Source organism: Gadus morhua, chromosome 14, assembly GCF_902167405.1.
Source record: "Gadus morhua chromosome 14, gadMor3.0, whole genome shotgun sequence".
Taxonomy (NCBI): Eukaryota; Metazoa; Chordata; class Actinopteri; order Gadiformes; family Gadidae; genus Gadus; species Gadus morhua.
In genome coordinates this window covers 6084617-6102116 of record NC_044061.1, presented here as the reverse complement: position 1 = coordinate 6102116, position 17500 = coordinate 6084617, and the positions used below count along the sequence as shown (strand labels likewise).

The 17500-nt window shown below is 47.9% G+C and overlaps 1 protein-coding gene across 5 annotated transcripts in view; it reads left to right on the top strand.

Moving 5' to 3' along the window:
* The window catches only part of lrrk1 (leucine-rich repeat kinase 1), a 70717-nt gene that overhangs the window by 14982 nt on the left and 38235 nt on the right, over positions 1-17500 (top strand). For 4 of the 5 annotated variants that reach the window (XM_030376626.1, XM_030376627.1, XM_030376628.1 and 1 more), the window contains 14 exons: positions 52-188; positions 565-791; positions 3149-3276; positions 3704-3867; positions 4407-4544; positions 5609-5721; positions 6057-6127; positions 7174-7303; positions 9478-9590; positions 9950-10164; positions 11628-11792; positions 13463-13635; positions 15073-15196; positions 15573-15732. In XM_030376626.1, coding sequence (XP_030232486.1) covers positions 52-188; positions 565-791; positions 3149-3276; positions 3704-3867; positions 4407-4544; positions 5609-5721; positions 6057-6127; positions 7174-7303; positions 9478-9590; positions 9950-10164; positions 11628-11792; positions 13463-13635; positions 15073-15196; positions 15573-15732 — 2058 coding nt within the window. The remainder of the gene's footprint in view (positions 1-51; positions 189-564; positions 792-3148; positions 3277-3703; positions 3868-4406; positions 4545-5608; positions 5722-6056; positions 6128-7173; positions 7304-9477; positions 9591-9949; positions 10165-11627; positions 11793-13462; positions 13636-15072; positions 15197-15572; positions 15733-17500) is intronic. The other variant, XM_030376629.1, reaches the window with a different exon arrangement.

Below are 17500 nucleotides of genomic sequence, written 5' to 3'. Positions count from 1 at the left end.
GTTTGTGTGTGTGTGTGTGTGTGCGTGTGTGTGCGCGTGTGGGTGTGTCAGCCAATGAGGACATAGCGTGCTTCCTGCTGCAGAGTGGAGCTGGTTTCTCCTCCTACACCCTGATGGACCATCCGGCCTTCAGCAAGCAGCTGCTGAGACAGAGGCTGAAGCAGGACACAGACGCACAGGGGGACGAGGTGTGTGTTTGTGTGTGTGTGTCCGTGTCGGGTTGGTGATGCTTATCTTACACACACACCCCCACACCCACTTACCCATTTCACTATAAGAAGGCTAATTGGAGATGTCTGCAATTTAGGGTCAATTATTTCCTTCAATTGCAGGTCAGAAACGACCGCCTACAAGTTGTTGAGTAAATTCTTTCCAGTTCGTTTTTTTTTTCTTACTCCAACGACAAGGCTAACAAGGCTAACAAATTGCGCAAATTGCACTTAGACCCAGAGGAAGCACCACAAATATGTACGCTACACATACTGTAGATGTGACGACACCTATATGTGTGGTTGATGATAGCTTCGTGGTGTAAAGAGTCCCTGGGCCCCACGCTTTGGTCAGGTGCTGAGCGTGAGCTGGAGCGGCCTGAAGCTGCCCTGGCTGGAGCTGGACTGGTTCATGGACCTGTCCTGCCGGCTCACCCACATGGACCTGTCCTCCAACGCGCTGGGCGCCCTGCCCTCCATGGTGCCCTGGGGACTGGTCCAGCTGCGGACCCTGGACCTGTCGGACAACCTGCTCCGAGAGCTGCCCGCCACACACTGCTCCCAGGAGGTCATATGCACCAGGTGGGTCGGACGTCTGGTAAGGACGGGGGTCCCCCACTGGACGTGCCTGAAGCGCCTCCCTAGGGAGGCGGATGCCTCTAGGGAGGCGCTTCAGGCACGTCCAGTGGGGGAGGAGGCCTCGGGGTAGACCCAGGACTAGGTGGAGAGATTATACCTCAACACTGGCCTGGGATCGCCTCGGGATCCCCCTCGTCAGAGCTGCTCAAAGTGGCCCGGGAAAAGGAAAAGGAAGGCTGCCCCCCGCGACCCGCCCCAGATAAGCGTTTTTGACGATGAGGATGTGGATGAGGAGGGTAGGCCTAACTGAAAGCCACTATGGTTCTTTGCTCCTTTACTCAGAGGAATTTTGCTATTTGTTATTACGAGTCAAAGGAATCTAGCCCGGAGCAGGACCTTGGAGTTACGGAGGCCCCCGCACCCATTCTGAGCGAGGAGTAGCAGTAGGCTTTTAGGAGTGATTGAAGATTGAAGTCGTTTGAAGACATTTCTGAAGTTTTTCTTAGAAGAAAATATCCCCTTGACTCCTCAATAAAACGTTTTTGATGATTTGATTCATTTAAAGCTATTTCATCTCCCGCGTCTCTGAGAGTAGTTGTAGGAGATATATCTGTGTAGAAATATAGATATATCTCTATTTAGCATATGCTACACGTGAACCTCCTAAGATGGCGCAATTTGATTGGTTTGCTGTCTCGGGATATTGGACAATATCCCATGATTGAGATCTCAAGCTCGGGATATTGTTTTCATCGCAAAATGTCCGTCTCGTCACGCTTATAAAAAAAATAATACATTTTAATACATTAACATTTATGTGTGTGTGTGTGTGTGTGTGTGTGTGTGTGTGTGTGTGTGTGTGTGTGTGTCTGTGTGTGTGTGTGTGTGTGTGTGTGTGTGTGTGTGTGTGTGTGCCTGTTTAATAATTATATATAACTATTATTCGCCTGAGGCAATCATGAATATCCGTGAATAATTGTTAAATATCTCTCTCTCTCTCTCTTTCATATATTTATATATGTGTTTTCAATTCAAAGCTAGAAAAGATGTATTCTTATTGATATTCAGGGTGTCACAAGACACTGTGCAGGTCTAGGTCTCAGCAAGACGAGATTATTTTATTTTTAACATAATGAGGGAGTGTAGCTCCATGCTACTTTGTCCCATCACATTTAATTACATTTAATTGCAGACTTTATTTTTCCCTGTTGGGTTGCTGGAAAATGTCCTGGGGTGAGGAGTCAGCATGAATAGGGTTGCGTGGAGAACCAATCTCGACCACAGTCCACTGCACTTTTAACTCAACATGCACGCCGGCAAAGTGCGAGAGACGTGTGTCGGAGAGTAGAGTCTCAAATGTTACTCAGGAGCAAGAGTGCAGGTTGCACATTTCTGCAAAAATATTATTTATTAATGTAGTATCTCTGAGTTATGTCAAAATCTTGACGCAATCTAAAAACTGATGCGTTGCTTTAATGCAGCTTCTTTCTGGCAACCCCTAAGTGATAGAAGTCCTCTGCAGCTCTGTTCTCAGTTATGAGGGGTCTTAGGATTTAGGAATGTTCTAGGATAACTCCTAACTCCTAAGTAGGAATAGGACCAAAATGACGTCACTCTGCATTGTCGGCCACTTACTGATTTTCTTCTTTCTTAGTGTTTTGATAAACTCTCCCTCATATTGATACTCTCTCTCTCTCTCTGTGTCCTTCCCCTCTTTCTCTCTTTCTCTCCCTGTTTTTTCTCCCCTTTACTCCCTTCTCTCCCTCTTACTCTATCTATCTCTTTCTCTTTATTTCTCTGCCTTTCTTTCTGTCTCTTTCTCTGTCTGTCTGTTTCTCTCTGTCTCCTTCTCTGTTTCTGTCTCTGTCTCTGTCTGGGTCTCTGTTTCTCTCTGTCTCCTTCTCTGTCTCTGCCTCTATCTGTTTCTCTCTGTCTCTGTCTCTGTCTCTTTCTCTGTCTGTCTCTGTCTCTATCTGTTTCTCTCTGTCTCTGTCTCTGTCTCTTTCTCTGTCTGTCTCTGTCTCTATCTGTTTCTCTGTCTCTGTCTGGGTCTCTGTCTCTGTCTCTGTATCTGTCTCTCTCTGTTTCTCTGTCTCCGTCTCTGTCTCTGTCTCTGTCTCTGTCTCGGTCTCTGTCTCTGTCTCTGTCTCTTTATCTGTCTCTGTATCTGTCTCTCACTGTCACTGTCTCTGTCTCTGTCTCTGTCTGGGTCTCTGTCTCCGTCTCTGTCTCCTTCTCTGTCTCTTTCTGGGTCTCTTCCTCTGTCTCTGTCTCTCTCTGTTTCTCTCTGTTTCTCTCTGTCTCCGTCTCTGTCTCTGTCTCTGTCTCTGTCTCTGTCTGGGTCTCTGTCTCTCCACCAGTCTACGAGAGCTGAACCTCTCTCAGAACCAGCTGAGCGCCTTGCCCTCTGGGCTGCTCCACCTGGGCCAGCTCCAGCGGCTCTGCGCGGCCAAGAACCAGCTCACGTCCCTGTTCCACATCCCCGCCGGTAAGCCCTGGGTCTCAGCACACACTTAGGGCGTTTCCTCTATCAGAATGTTGTATAAACAGCATGACTCTTTAGCTTCAGCACAGCTCTGATAGATACCATCGGATCCCATATGTACAGCATGGATGCTTTGATAAATGTATTGAATAAGCAAGTGGGGCCTCTAAAGGAATTAGCCAGTGGAACATAGAGAAGGAACAATGGACACAGAATGAAACGTTCTCGCCCACGTTCATTTTAAATTGCATTATTTATTCATTATTATGTAATATAATATATTTCAAAATTCCCAGTCCTCTCCCCTTCTTCTTTGAAGCCCCCCCCCCCCCCCCCCTTAATGTACTGTATTCATATTTGAACAGATTGATCCAGCAAGAAACGGGCCTTATCTCATCCCCGTATCTCTCTGTGCCTCTGTGCGTGTCAGACACCAACTGGATCGGCCTGAGGAGCCTTCAGGACCTGGACGTGTCGGATAACGCTCTGGTGCGCCTGCCCACGGCCGTCCTGCACTGCCTCAAGTCCCTGAGCCTCCTCAACGTGTCCCGCAACCGACTGGACTGCTTCCCTGACCCTTGGGCCTGCCCGCTGGTAAGGGGGCCCGGCCCGGGCCATCTGCTAGCGTTTAGCTGCTCCTCTTCATTACGATGCGGGAGCTGTTAGGCGCGACCCGTCCCGTTACGAGATGTGATTTATCGTTTTGTTTTCCACCACAAAAACCTGGATGCTCGTACTAAGGACACACATTGACGCGAGAAAAGTACTTAGTTTAATTGGACACCGCTTGTAGTCGTCTCACACGGAGGAAGTGACTCAGGGTGGTGCGTAAACAGACCTATTCTGATGCCATTCCCTCCTTTACAGTTTAATATGCAGAAAATGGTTTTCCCTAGCGGGTTGCCTTGTTGTTCCAGACCCCTTATGATCACAGAGATGCAAATAGCTCACTCTAAATCCCAACACATCTCTCAGTGTCTAAATTGCTTGAGCACACGGCCCATTTCCATAAAGGGCTCGTGTTTACAGAACCGTTTGGCAACAGGATTAAAAATCATAGCGCTGCAGTGTTAATGATGTGAAGAAGCACCCGTGCGCGACAAACCATGACGTGTGTGTCCCTCATCTCGTAGAAAATATGCAAAGCCTCTTCCAACTCCATAGAGGGTCTCCCCGACACCATCTCCATCTTCTGGAGGTCGAGGCTCCAGGAGGTCGACTTCACCGACAACCAGCTGAAGGGACTGCCGCCCTACATATTTGAGCTGGAGGTATATGGTTAATAATCATAATAATAATAATAATAATAATGTCATTTAAATAGCAGGCTTTATCTTGTGGGTTTCTGAGGGTGAGTGTGTGTGTGTGTGTGTGTGGTTGATCATAAAGAGGATATTGAACATCAAACCAGGATATTATGTCAAATCTGTAACTAAAAAGCTGATACAATTTTTATAAAATTAGTTTTATTATTAGTGTAATTAAAAGTAAGTGTGAAATGTATGCAATATGAGTTCCCCATATATCTTCACGGCTTGTTCCGGACCAGAATCTTGGTTAATTGCTTGAAATATGTACAGGAATTTATATACCGTTATGTCCGTATACATTAGCAACCACATGCAATTCCTTAGTACACCACAAAGTGGCACTGCAGTGCTGTCATGGCTTAGTAATTTAACTTCGCTTTCTAGTTCTTAGTTAGTGTGTAGTTAGTAGAGCTATTTAGATCTATTCTCTCTGAATGGCTCTGGTAGTTAGTATCTTAGTATTTAAAGAAAGCAAGAAACGTACATGATGCAAACACAAGATGTCTTTGCCTTATTTATTATCACATTGAGAAATTGTTTTTTGGTAGTGGAAAACCCTGAGAATTCCGTCAACATATTTGCTTTAAACTACGTTTTCACATGACTATTGATTTAAATGTTTATTTTGATTATTTTACTGTCACTGTACATGCATCTCAAATGTAGTATTTGATGTAAAATACTGACAGTATCCTTAAACTTGAGGTGATTCGGAATAATCACATTTTGTGTCATTATCTTCCATGATAATTAAATCATGTCATTACCCTTTTCCTGGCGGGGGGAATCACTGTTATAGTCATTTCCAGTACGTTTTACAAAGCGCTGCTCATTGATTTAAGAGTCAATTAACAGTTAATAAAACTAGCCGTGACCTCACATACATTTTCAGGGGGTACCATTTGCAAATGTTCAATCTTGGATAACACGGAAAATGCCAATTACTATTAGACGACTGGAGGATTCTAGGTATAACGAATAGATTTTCTCCCCTCCCCTCACTTCCCCCCTCTCCCCTGCCCCAGGCGTTGGTCTCTCTGCGGCTGGCCGGGAATCAGATCTCCACGCTGCCGGCACCCAATAAATGGAAGTGCTCCAAGCTCAAGACTCTGGACCTGTCCAGGAACCAGCTGGGGAAGTAGGTCTCCCCTCTCGATCCTCTGGGTGTCACCTTCAGATCTGGGGGAAGAAGAAGAGCTATTTATGACACACGTACACTCACACACACACACACACACGCACACACACGCACACAGACACAGACACAGCCACAGACACAGAGAGACGCTCACACGCACACACGCGCGTGCAAATATTTGACAGCTTACAGGTATAAACCGACATGGATTAGTCCCTGGAGAATTGCCTTCAACTCTGGAGCAAACACTGAATGAATGCTGAATGACGGGTTTGAGGTGTAATAATAACCCTGTCTCCAACGTATCACGCTGACGCCGATGTCCTGTCCTCTAGAACGGACGAGGTACCTAAAACCAGGAGACGGGGGTTCCTGACCACCTGGAGCAAGAGAGACCCGGACCCAGGTGCCGACAGCTTTCCCTCCTCTGACTCAGCAGCACGTTGTCGTTTAGCAGCGTTTCGTCCACAGTCAGAGCGAGGCTGGGATCCATCCAAGCTTATGAAACCGGACAGCGTGCAGACAGAGAAGAGCTAGTCGCTTCTCCTTTATTTGCAGTATTATTTGAAAAAGAGTCAAGGGCATGCTTGTTACATAATGGTACATCTCCACCAAGTGTGTTTGCAATTCACCACAAGAGCTTAAAACAATACAGATCACAAGTGACTTGCTGAGATGTTCTTGGAAGAAGCTCATCTTTATTGCATAACAGTAAAAGTTACACAATTTTCAGATTAGTCGTCCCATGTGTCTGTTTATGACAGGCAGATTTTTTAATCTCTTTGATACAAAGACAACTAATATTGAAAGAAATCGGGTCCAAATATATTGGCAACAGGCCATAGCTCTGCTGCCTTCACCATCCCATATCACCATGGTAACATTCTTTTGGAGGATGAACAGATTGACACTCACACGGTACGCTGAACATCATCCACTGTCCATCACTGACTCCACATGCGTGACATTGTGTGTGTGTGTGTGTGTGTGTGTGTGTGTGTGTGTGTGTGTGTGTGTGTGTGTGTGTGTGTGCGTGTGCTTGTGTTTGTGTGTGTGTGTGTGGGTGTGTGTGTGTGCATCATCCACTGCCCATCATTGACTCTACATGCGTGTCCACGTGTGTGTGTGTGTGTTTGTGTGTGTGTGTGTGTGTGTGTGTGTGTGTGTGTGTGTGTGTGTGTGTGTGTGTGTGTGTGTGTGTGTGTGTGTGTGTGTGTGTGTGTGTGTGTGTGTGTGTGTGTGAGTGTGTGTCTGTCCATGTGTGTGCGTGTTTGTGTGTGGATCATCCACTGCCCATCACTGACTCTACATGGTTGTCTTTTTGTGTGTGTGTTTGTGTGTGCGTGCACGCGAGTGTGTGCGCACGTGTGTGCACATCTGTGTGTGCGTGCCTGTGTGTGTGTATGTGTGTTCTCATCTGCTTACTCTCCCCCCTTGCTGTTCTCCTGGCAGTGTGTGCCATCGAGTTCCCCTCCATCCTCAGGGACTCTCTGGAAGTGCTCTTCCTGAACGACAACCATCTGGAGTGCGTCCCGGCGTCCCTCTGCGGTCTGGTGAACCTCTCTGAGCTCTACCTCTCCAAGTGAGTCCCGGAGCCCTCAAGGTCTACGGTCTACCCGTAGGCATCAGTGTGCAAGTCGCCCTAGCCTGAACCCCTACCTGCTCCTAAACATTACGGTCTACCCGTAGGCATCAGTGTGCAAGTCGCCCTAGCCTGAACCCCTACCTGCTTCTAAACATTACGGCCTACCCGTAGGCATCGGTGTGCAAGTCGCCCTAGCCTGAACCCCTACCTGCTCCTAAACATTACGGCCTACCTGTAGGCATCACTGAGCCAGTCACCCTAACCTGAGCCCCTTCTGCCTCTCTCAACATTACATTTATCTACACTCACTGTAAGCTGCTTTTGAATATTCAGCAACATTGACCCGCTCACATTGCCAATCATCCGTTTGCGTTTCTGACACTGCAAGTTCAAAGTGTCCAGGTCTGCGCTGTGCTGTGTCAGTATGCAGCAAGCCATCTGAGACACACGTCCATCGGATGCAGTCCTTCGGTTTCTCGCACCGCATGAAGCCATTGATCTTGGTTAAGGGTTTTGCCATGACTGCATGAGCTTGTGTAGACGGCTTTCTGTGGTGTCGTTGATCTGTTTGAATCCCACCAGCCCATTGATCAGCTCCATGTGTCCTCCATCATTTTTCAATTAATTCACGAGGCTGTATGGATTACCGCCGCAGCACCTCGTAATGCACCAGGCGCCGATCCTCGCGCTGTCGATAGAACCCCTATGTAATGAGGGAGAGAGAGGGGAGAGAAATGGAGACAGAGGGAGACAGAGGGAGAGGGAGAGAGAGGGGCGGAGGAGAGAGGGGGAGAGAGAGAGATGGGGAGAGAGTGAGAGAGAATGCGAGATGGAGAGAGAGGCGGGGAGAGAGAGAGCGGAGGAGAGAGAGGAGATGGCGAGGGGGCGAGAGAGAGGGAGAGAAAGAGGGGAGAGAGAGAGCTGAGGAAAGAGGGGGTGAGAGAGAGGGAGTGAGAGAGAGGGAGTGAGAGAGGGGATATAGCGAGGGGGCGAAAGAGAGGGAGAGTGAGCAAGGGAGAGGGAAAGAGAGGTAGAGTGAGCGAGAGAGAGCAAGAGAGAGAGGGGGAGAGTGAGAGAGAGAGAGAGAGAGAGAGAGAGAGAGAGAGAGAGAGAGAGAGAGAGAGAGAGAGAGAGAGAGGGGGAGAGTGAGAGAGAGAGAGAGAGAGAGAGACCGAGAGAGAACGAGCCCCTTAGCCCAGCCTCTCACTCCCCTGCACTAACCAGCGTCCCCTGTGGTGACACTGGTCACACTGATCCCAGCAGGACGGTTTAAACGACGGGCATGGTTAGGCCAGATATTTCCCCAGCAGGCACCAGGAGAGGCGCGACGGTAGATGGATCTAGATGTCCCTTTTCTGTGCGCCCCGTTCTGACACCCCCCAATGGTCCACAGTGAATAATTTAGCGGCACGGATGAAGCATGAATCTATGAATATGCTAATCGAAACGCGCTCTCACGCATTCAAGCCCACACCTCTTAATCCGAGGCCATTAAACGCAACCTGTCAGCAGAACCAGCCACCAGCACACAACTCTCACCTAGCAAAACATTAATGGTGCAAACCTGGGAATAAATGAACCGCAGGACACGAATGACCTGAACATTTATTAACAAAATGCTTTGTGTGTTATATCTGAATTGATACGGAGCTCAGGATTTGCTTTTGAACTGAACAGAGCCCATAGGCCCACGTTAATCCTACCGTTAAAATATGCGTACTCCATTGTGAAAACCAAAGGCCCCATAGGTATTTTCTTTTTCAATTGCAAATAGCAGGCAAAATCAACTCTCACCCAACACATTGTGCATGACATTATTATGCAACACACCAATAAACATGACAAAAACATTTTGGTTTCCCATTTCACCGCTCCTATCCAAATCCCATTGCCTTAAACCCCAGCCTTCTCCCCTGGCAACAAGTGGCCCGTTGCCTTCAATTGTTTCGCGATCTTACCGGGAACACTGCTGAGGTCCCCTGCTTACGCAATTTAGCCCGGGTTCAAAAGCCTCCACATCAGCATCAACAGCTTACCGTGACCTTCGCGGTGGTGGGTGATATGTAAATCACAAACACATGTGAACCGTCGAAACGCCGCGAGCCACCTGGGGATCTCAGCGGTGGGCTTCATTAGTGATTCGTACGGTTGTTCTCTTGTTTCCCCGTCAGCAATCTGCTGATCCGCGAGCTCCCTGTGGAGCTGGGTCAGCTGTCTAACCTGTGGCAGCTGGACGTGGAGGACCTGAACATCACCAACGTACCGCAAGAGGTCAGGAAGGAAGGTACCCCACCAGTGTCTTTTACAAGCTCCGCCGGCCCCCAGGGGAGGGAAAAGAAACGACGGCGGGATGGGGGTAGTACACAACAGTATGGGTAGTGTACAGTGTGCGTTTGTGCAACAGTCATCTCGATTGGATTTCGCAACATGTAAAAGCAGACACTTTATTAGGCACTCAAGGCCTAATGTGTTAACATGAGGACCTCTGTCCTTCCCTAGTAATGATATGCTTGTACGTATAACAGCCAAGACGTACCTAACACTTGGCCAGATTAAGAATATCAGTATTGGCCGACACTTTTCCCACGGGATCCTGCCTCCCCACGTTCCGACCTCCCGTCTCTGTGCTCCCGGCCGTCCCAGGCGCTGCCTCCATCCTGGCCTACCTGCGCGCTCACCTGCGCAAGGCGGAGCCCTGCAAGCTGCTGAAGATGCTGCTGGTGGGGCCCCCACGGCAGGGCAAGACGGCCCTGCTGGAGGCCCTGAACGCGGGCCGCACCTCGGCCTTCAGCACCAGCGACTGCAGCATCTCCACCTCCACCTGGGAGCTGGACAAGCCGGGCGGCTGCAGGAACCCGGTGAGTGGCCGGGGTGACCCTGATATCTGACGCAGTGGATGGACTGGTGCAGGGGGAGGGTGGTGAAGGTAGCTGTGGTGGGGGTGGTGGTTTTGGTGTTGGTGGTTCTCAAGTTGTGGGTCGCGCACCGTGACAGGGCCGCCGCAACAAGGGACCGAGAGGGGTGTGGGATATTCTCCGTTTTATTTATGCGTGGCTGTTCATTAGCGTTTTGGATTGTTAATGACATGATTATTATATCATTAGTGTGTTTGAAGACTGTAAAGTGGAGATACTGTATCATAGAACAATATTCATGTTCAATCTCTGAATTTTTTAACATGCTAATGTTAAGGGTTTGGTCGTTTTACTGCACAACCAATGTGGAGGGTCCTAGAATGACACTACCTCAGACAGGTGAGTCACTGTGTGAGGGCCTTCGGGGTCAGTGCAGCGGCCAGGGTCACGGAGGGTGTGGGATAGTAGACAGAACTGATTCAGCTCGACAGGTCTCCGGGTGGTTCGTACTGCTCCGGCCGGACTCACCCACTGATCCGAGAGAATGAGGGATTTTAAGTCGTGACTCATCTTCCCTGCATGGGCTAGGAATCCATTTCCTGTCCTCTGTGAGTCAGAAAAAGAGAGGGATGGAAAACCCGCCAGGGACCACTGGCAAAGAGCGCGCTGCGAGTTTAACCTTCGCTTCGGCTCGCTAACCTCCGTCGCCTTGGTGATGCTACGGCACACATCTGGCGTTTCCCTGCGCTGCTGGGGTTCGCGGACGTGATCATCCTAACCAAATTGAATCTTCACAGGCACGTTTGAAATGTAATAACCTTTGTGGGCACTTCAAGGTGCAATATGCAGGATTCGCGATTTCAAGCTAGCTCCGGGCTAAATGTTAAATAAAAATCACTGCTCCTGTCCCTCTCCCTACCCTCTGCAGCCCCGCCCACCGGCAGAAAGTCAGGCTCGCTTTTTGAGATTAGACGTGCGATTTATCTACGCTGCCGCAGAGTCGGAGCAATTAACCCGCTGTGTAACCTTTGAGTTGGCGTTTACCGTACCGAATGTGTTCGAGGGGCACATTTCACACGTCAAAAAATGCATTGTAGCTTTTTAATCGAAGTGGGATGAATAATACAGTTCCAATAACCCAAAATGAAATCGTGACCCCCATCTGAATGAATGAATATTAAACATGGTTAGGAGTTATGGCAGGTGTTGTTGCTGGGGCGACGGCAGCTCAGGAGGTAGAGCGGGTTGGCTGGTATACGCAAGGTTGCTGGTTCGATCCACGGCTCCCCGGAGTGTCGATGGTGTCCCTGAGCAAGGCACCTAACCTTAACTGCTCCCAACGAGCAGGCTGTCGCCTTGCAAGGTTGACTCCGGCGTCGGTGTGTAAATGTGTTGCGTGAATGGGTGAATGTCAGGCGATATTGTAAAGCGCTACATGAATGGGGTCTGTTTTGCGGTGTGGACAGAAGGAGTCGATGCTGTTCAATGTGTGGGACCTGGGGGGCCCTGCCAGCATGTCCACCGTCAACCAGTGCTTCTTCACGGACAAGGCCCTCTACGTGGTGCTCTGGAACCTGGTGCTGGGGGAGGAGGCTGTGGCCAGCCTGCAGGCCTGGCTGCTCAACATAGAGGTAGACGCACACACACACACACACACGCACATGCACACGCACACACACACACACACACACACACACACACACACACACACGTTGTGGTACACAGACACGCACGCACGCGTGCACCCACGCACGTGCTCACATGCACATTTACGCACACACACACAGATTTACAGATTTACACCCACAGATTTATGCACCCACACAATTATACACACATCTACAGACACACACACATTTATACACACACACCCACACACACACATTTACACACGCACACACATAACCCCCTCTCCCCCAACTAAATCTTGCGTGTTCACCTTCATGAGGTAGGGGTGAGACAGAGCCCCGCCCTTTCTCACCGTATGATGTCATACGGTGAGAAGGCCCCACCCTTAAAGGAACGTGGTGGCTGGCGACCAGGCGTGGTGGTGACGTCTGGCGGTTTCTCAGTTGGGTGTATTCAGACTGTCAGGAAGTCGAGCACCCTCTCACTGTTGTTTCAGCTACTGGAATAGTGGCTCAGGAAACGCCGTGTGCGTGTGTCTGTCTGTGTGTGCGTGTGTGGGTGTCAGTGTGTGTATGGGTGTGTATGTGTGTGCGGCTCAAGGGAGTCTGAGTGTTGCCCTTAGCGCCAAATTAGCCGTCATTTGTATTTCCAGGGGAGTGGAAGAGGAGTGACCCAAAGAAGGAGTTACTTCGGAAAGAATGTCTATCCCACACTCCTCAACCCCTCACAGAGGATGTGAGCTCACAACCAGCTAAAGGCAGAGGTGGAACTTATTCACCGCGCATGGAAACGTCTCATTTAGTCAGCCATTACCTAAAGTAATAGCTTAATGTAGCTTATTGACTGGACTAGCCAATGCATGGTCTTAGATGATGGTCCATTATATGAATAGGATGACAATAAGGAGGTATCGCTGTCTATATGTATATTTATATCCTGTCCATCTATCTGTCTACCTATGGGGGACATAATCTTGACCGTCTCTAGTCAACCGGAAGATCAAGGCTAGCAAGGGTAAGGGGTTCAATTCCCACTGGGGCCACCCATGGTTTGAATGAATCCACTCACGGATGAGATGATTTTTTTGCTTGGTATTTGGTTTTATTTACGTGTCCTGAGCACTTATTTTCCCAGAGAGCTGAACCTGTTGATGATAGAACCCACTGAGCAAGGGCTTAGAATTAAGACACGGGAATCAACTGGGAGGCTACGATATTCCAACGATTTTTAAGTGGAGATACAATATGTATTAGGTGCGGTAAAATTCGCAGAACGATATTTCGATTTATTTTGTGCAATTATATTTCTTGTTTGGTTTAATTTTGGGGTTCTACAGGTCGTAAGTGTCCGCCGATGTTTTTACATGAAAGTGTCTGAAAATAATTAACGATTGGCGAATAAACTATAGCGCCCTCTGTAGAAGGGAACTACTAATGTTTTTAATAAGATCCCATTGTTGTTTCTGGCAAACGTTGGCTGCTCATTTTGGGTCCACCTGGCGCTGCAAGTGGAGGCAAAAAAATCCAAACCACCCCATGAACCAGTCCCCCCCCCCACCCTAATAGACTTTGTTTCCATGTATAAAACGTGTGTGTGTGTGTGTGTGTGTTTGCGTGTGTGAGAGCCTGACGCCCGTGCCCACCTGTGTGTGTCCCCCCCCCACCCCTCTCAGGCGCGCGCCCCCAACTCGGCGGTGGTGGTGGTGGGCACCCACCTGGACCTCATCGACTCCAAGTTCCGCACGGAGCGCGTGGCCACGCTGCGGGCCTACATCCTGGCCCTCTGCCGCTCGCCCTCTGGGGCCCGCGCCACCGGCTACCCCGACGTCACCTGGAAGCAGCTGCAGTCAGTACAGCGCGCTGCCCCTCACATATGCGTAGTGTGTGTGTAGCGTATGGCACGTATCCCGCTACGGGATACGTGCCATACGCTACACACGCGCGACGCAAGACACAATGCTACGCACTACGCGTTAACTGCTACATGCTATACCCGACGCAATACGCGATACAGGCTACGCGCTACTGCTACATACTACTTGCTATTCCCTACACCAGGGGTCACCAACACAGTGCACGCGGGCATCAGGGCGCCCGCTAGGACCATACGAGGTGCCCGCAGGCCTGTCCTAAAAATAACACAACTCATCATTCTTGAACAACTCTTTCCCACCTTTTTTATGTCATTGTTGATAATTATTGTGAGAAATCATTAACATGATCAGTGTCTTCACATAGATGAGTATCATTAATCATTAATAATATAACTAAAGGCAAACTGAGCAAATTTGTTATCTCAGAAGAGTGTATCAAACTGGGTGCCCCTCGTATGACTCAGTACCCACGAAGTAGCTCTCAGGTTCAAAAAGGTCGGTGACCCCTGCCCTGCACTCTACGCAATATGAGCTGCGCACTACCTGCTACATGCTAGAGCCTACACACTAAGCAATACATAATGCCGTGACCTACGAGCTACATGCTACATGCTATACCCTACACACTATACAATACACACTATGTATATAACGCTACAAAATCACACAATCATTATACAATGATACATATTTTCTAAATTTTTTGTGATTATGTGACAAAATATTGCAATACAATGATCTTTTTCAATATCGTGCAGCTCTACAATGTATCACATGTTACTTGCTACGTGCTACACGCCACACGCTACACTAGAAACTACACTACACACTCTCTGGCGCCTGTTAAAAGTCACCTCTCATTGATATGTGTGAGGGTACCTTTCAGCGTAGTGCTTGGCCTCACATCAATGAAACTGGTTGACGCCGGGTTTGGCGTTTTACAACCCTTCCTGTTTGTGCAAATTATGTTGTGATTGTTTGTTTGGGTTTTACCTGAATGTGCTTGGCACTTGTTTCTATGGCACTTGGCACTTGTTTCTATGAAAATCTTTACTGTACCGAGAGCAATATATTGTAGTTTCTCTTTCTTCTGACGAATGTACTTACTGTAAGTCGCTTTGGATAAAAGCGTCTGCTAAATGCCCTGAATGTAAATGTAAATGAAGGCAGGGATTAAATGAGACACCGCAGCAATATCACTGGGTTTAAAATGTAGATATTCAAGGGGAGAAAATCGAATAACAAAGGGTTTTTGTTTGTGAATCTGTTTCTGTGTGTGTGTGTGTGTGTGTGTGTGTGTGTGTGTGTGTGTGTGTGTGTGTGTGTGTGTGTGTGTGTGTGTGTGTGTGTGTGTGTGCCGTGTGTGTGTCTGTGTGTGTGTGTGCCTTTGCGCGCGTGCACGTGCACAGCGAGGTGTCCTGTAAGAGCCTGGAGGGCATGGAGGGGCTGCGGTTGTTGCTGTACCAGGTGGCCTGCTCCATGAAGGACCACAGCACCTCCTCCTCCAGGGGCCAAAGGCTGGTGGGCAGACTGGTAAGACCCTGCTGGAACCGGTAGGAAGACCACCAAGAGACCTCACCCCAACACAAACTACAAGTCCTACTTGTAGTAAATCTGGTACTTTTCATGAAGGCCATGATATCGGACAAGCAAATGTTTCTATATCTGTCAAACAAGATGTGATGCTGCTTTAGTAATCCCAGTTCTAGTAATCCCAATCCAAGAGATTAAAAAAAACTCTCCAACTCCAAAGATTGAGTGTTGAATTATGCAAAAAAGAAAAAAGAAAGAAGACTTGGAAAAGCCTGAAATTCAGGCTTTTTCTTTTTGCCTGAGATTCAGAAAGCATAGTAAAGTAGCTCCACCCACGCTCTGACATCATCACGATGGCCCCGCCCCTCCCCCCCAGATCCCCCGGAGCTACCTGACCCTGCAGGAGGCGGTGCTGGCCGAGAGCAGGAGGCGGGACTCTGAGGACGAGGTGCAGTACCTCACGGCCGCCCAGCTGGACCAGGTGATGGAGCAGAACCCTGAGAGCGACATCAGAGACTACGAGGACCTGCAGTCAGGTGGGGAGGGGGCCTCGTCCACCACCACTGTCTGTTACAAAAGAGCTGGTTCGTCAGCAATGCACCATGGGAGTTGTTGTTTGGCTAGACTCCACCATTTTGAGAGGACACAAGAGAGCTGTAGTACTGTACACCTGAAGCAACGTAAATGTAACATAGCCTAGGCTGATGAAAACATTGTTTTATCATGTCTCGCATGACAAAACAAAATGGCAGTTTTATAATAATAATAATTATAATAATCTTTATTTGTATAGCACCCTTCATACGTAAAATGCAGCTCAGAGTGCTTTATATGCACAAAATAAAGATAATACAAAACAAAACACATTCATCACAGGCAAGAGACCCGCAAAAGCATAGAGCAAAAGATAAGATAAATACATAAAAATAATGAATGAATGAAAACACGTTCAATGCATAAAAAAAAGATATTAGCGATAACAACTATAAAAAACGATGAAACAAATAGATGGTGTAATCAATTAAAAGCAGCAGCATAGAGATGCGTCTTGAGCTGCTTCTTAAATCTATCAACTGACGTTGCTGTTCTTATTTGTAGGGGCAGTTTGTTCCAGACCATTGATGCATAAAAACAAAATGCTGCCTCACCATACTTTTTCCCGTTCATCTTTGGTACATTAAGCAGGCCGACACCAGTGGACCTGAGAGGTCAAGTTGGGGCATATTCGGACAAGCAGTCGGATAAATACAAGGGTGATAAACAATGTAGTGCTTTAAAAACAAGTAAAATAATTGTTAAAATCAATCCTCAATGCTACAGGGAGCCAGTGAAGAGACACTAGAACTGGAGTGATGTGATTTATCAACCTTTTTTTTTTTTTTTACTCTGGTGGCTGCATTTTGAACAAGTTGCAGTTTTTCTATAATTTCTTTTGGGGTAGACCATTTAGAAGTGCATTGCAGTAATCCAAATGTGAATATACAAATGCATGCATCATTTTTTTTGCATCTTCCATGGATAGGTTAGGTCTGACCCTGGTAATGTTTCTCAGGTGGAAAAAAGGCAATCTTTGTTGTGTTGTTGATATGTGATTTAAAATCCAACTCAGAGTCAATAATGATACCCAGTTTTCACTTATACACACAATTTCTAGTACATCTGTCCATCTGTCAGAAGAAAGGGAAACAATCTATCGCCGTTGGTACAATATGATGTTCCGAGAACCAAGTGCCACGCACTATCAATTGTTAGTTTAACAACTTCCCCGTATTCAATAATGCAATAATTGAATAAGTCAATCACGATTAATTAGGTAAAAGTGAACACCACCGAACACCATTAATGCTAACATAATGAGTAACATTCCAAGGTTCCTAAGTACCGAAACGGAGGTGGTCATTGTGATCCCATCCCCACAGCCCTCTCACATCAGTTATCCCAGAGTGGCTGGATAATGTAGTTAGGGTATGGACTCCCTGCTAGGTTCTGAAGGGCGTTGCCCTCATTTGTACTCCCTGATCTTGTCTGGGTTAGGTCGTGGCAGGAGGGTAGTCTAGTGGCCGGGGGGCTTGACTCACAGCCAGAGGGTCATTCGTTCGTTCCCCAGTGTCCGCAGCCAAACCTGTAGGCATGTTGCTCCTTCATAATCTGGATTCACGTCACAAATATAGTAAATGGTCATTTTATCGCCGTGTTCGTCCAATTCATCTATTGTTCCACTCTCTGTAGTAGAAAGAGGCAGTAATCCATGGGGTAATCTGTCCACTAATGCATTTATTTTCTAAAAAGACGCAAGATAATGCA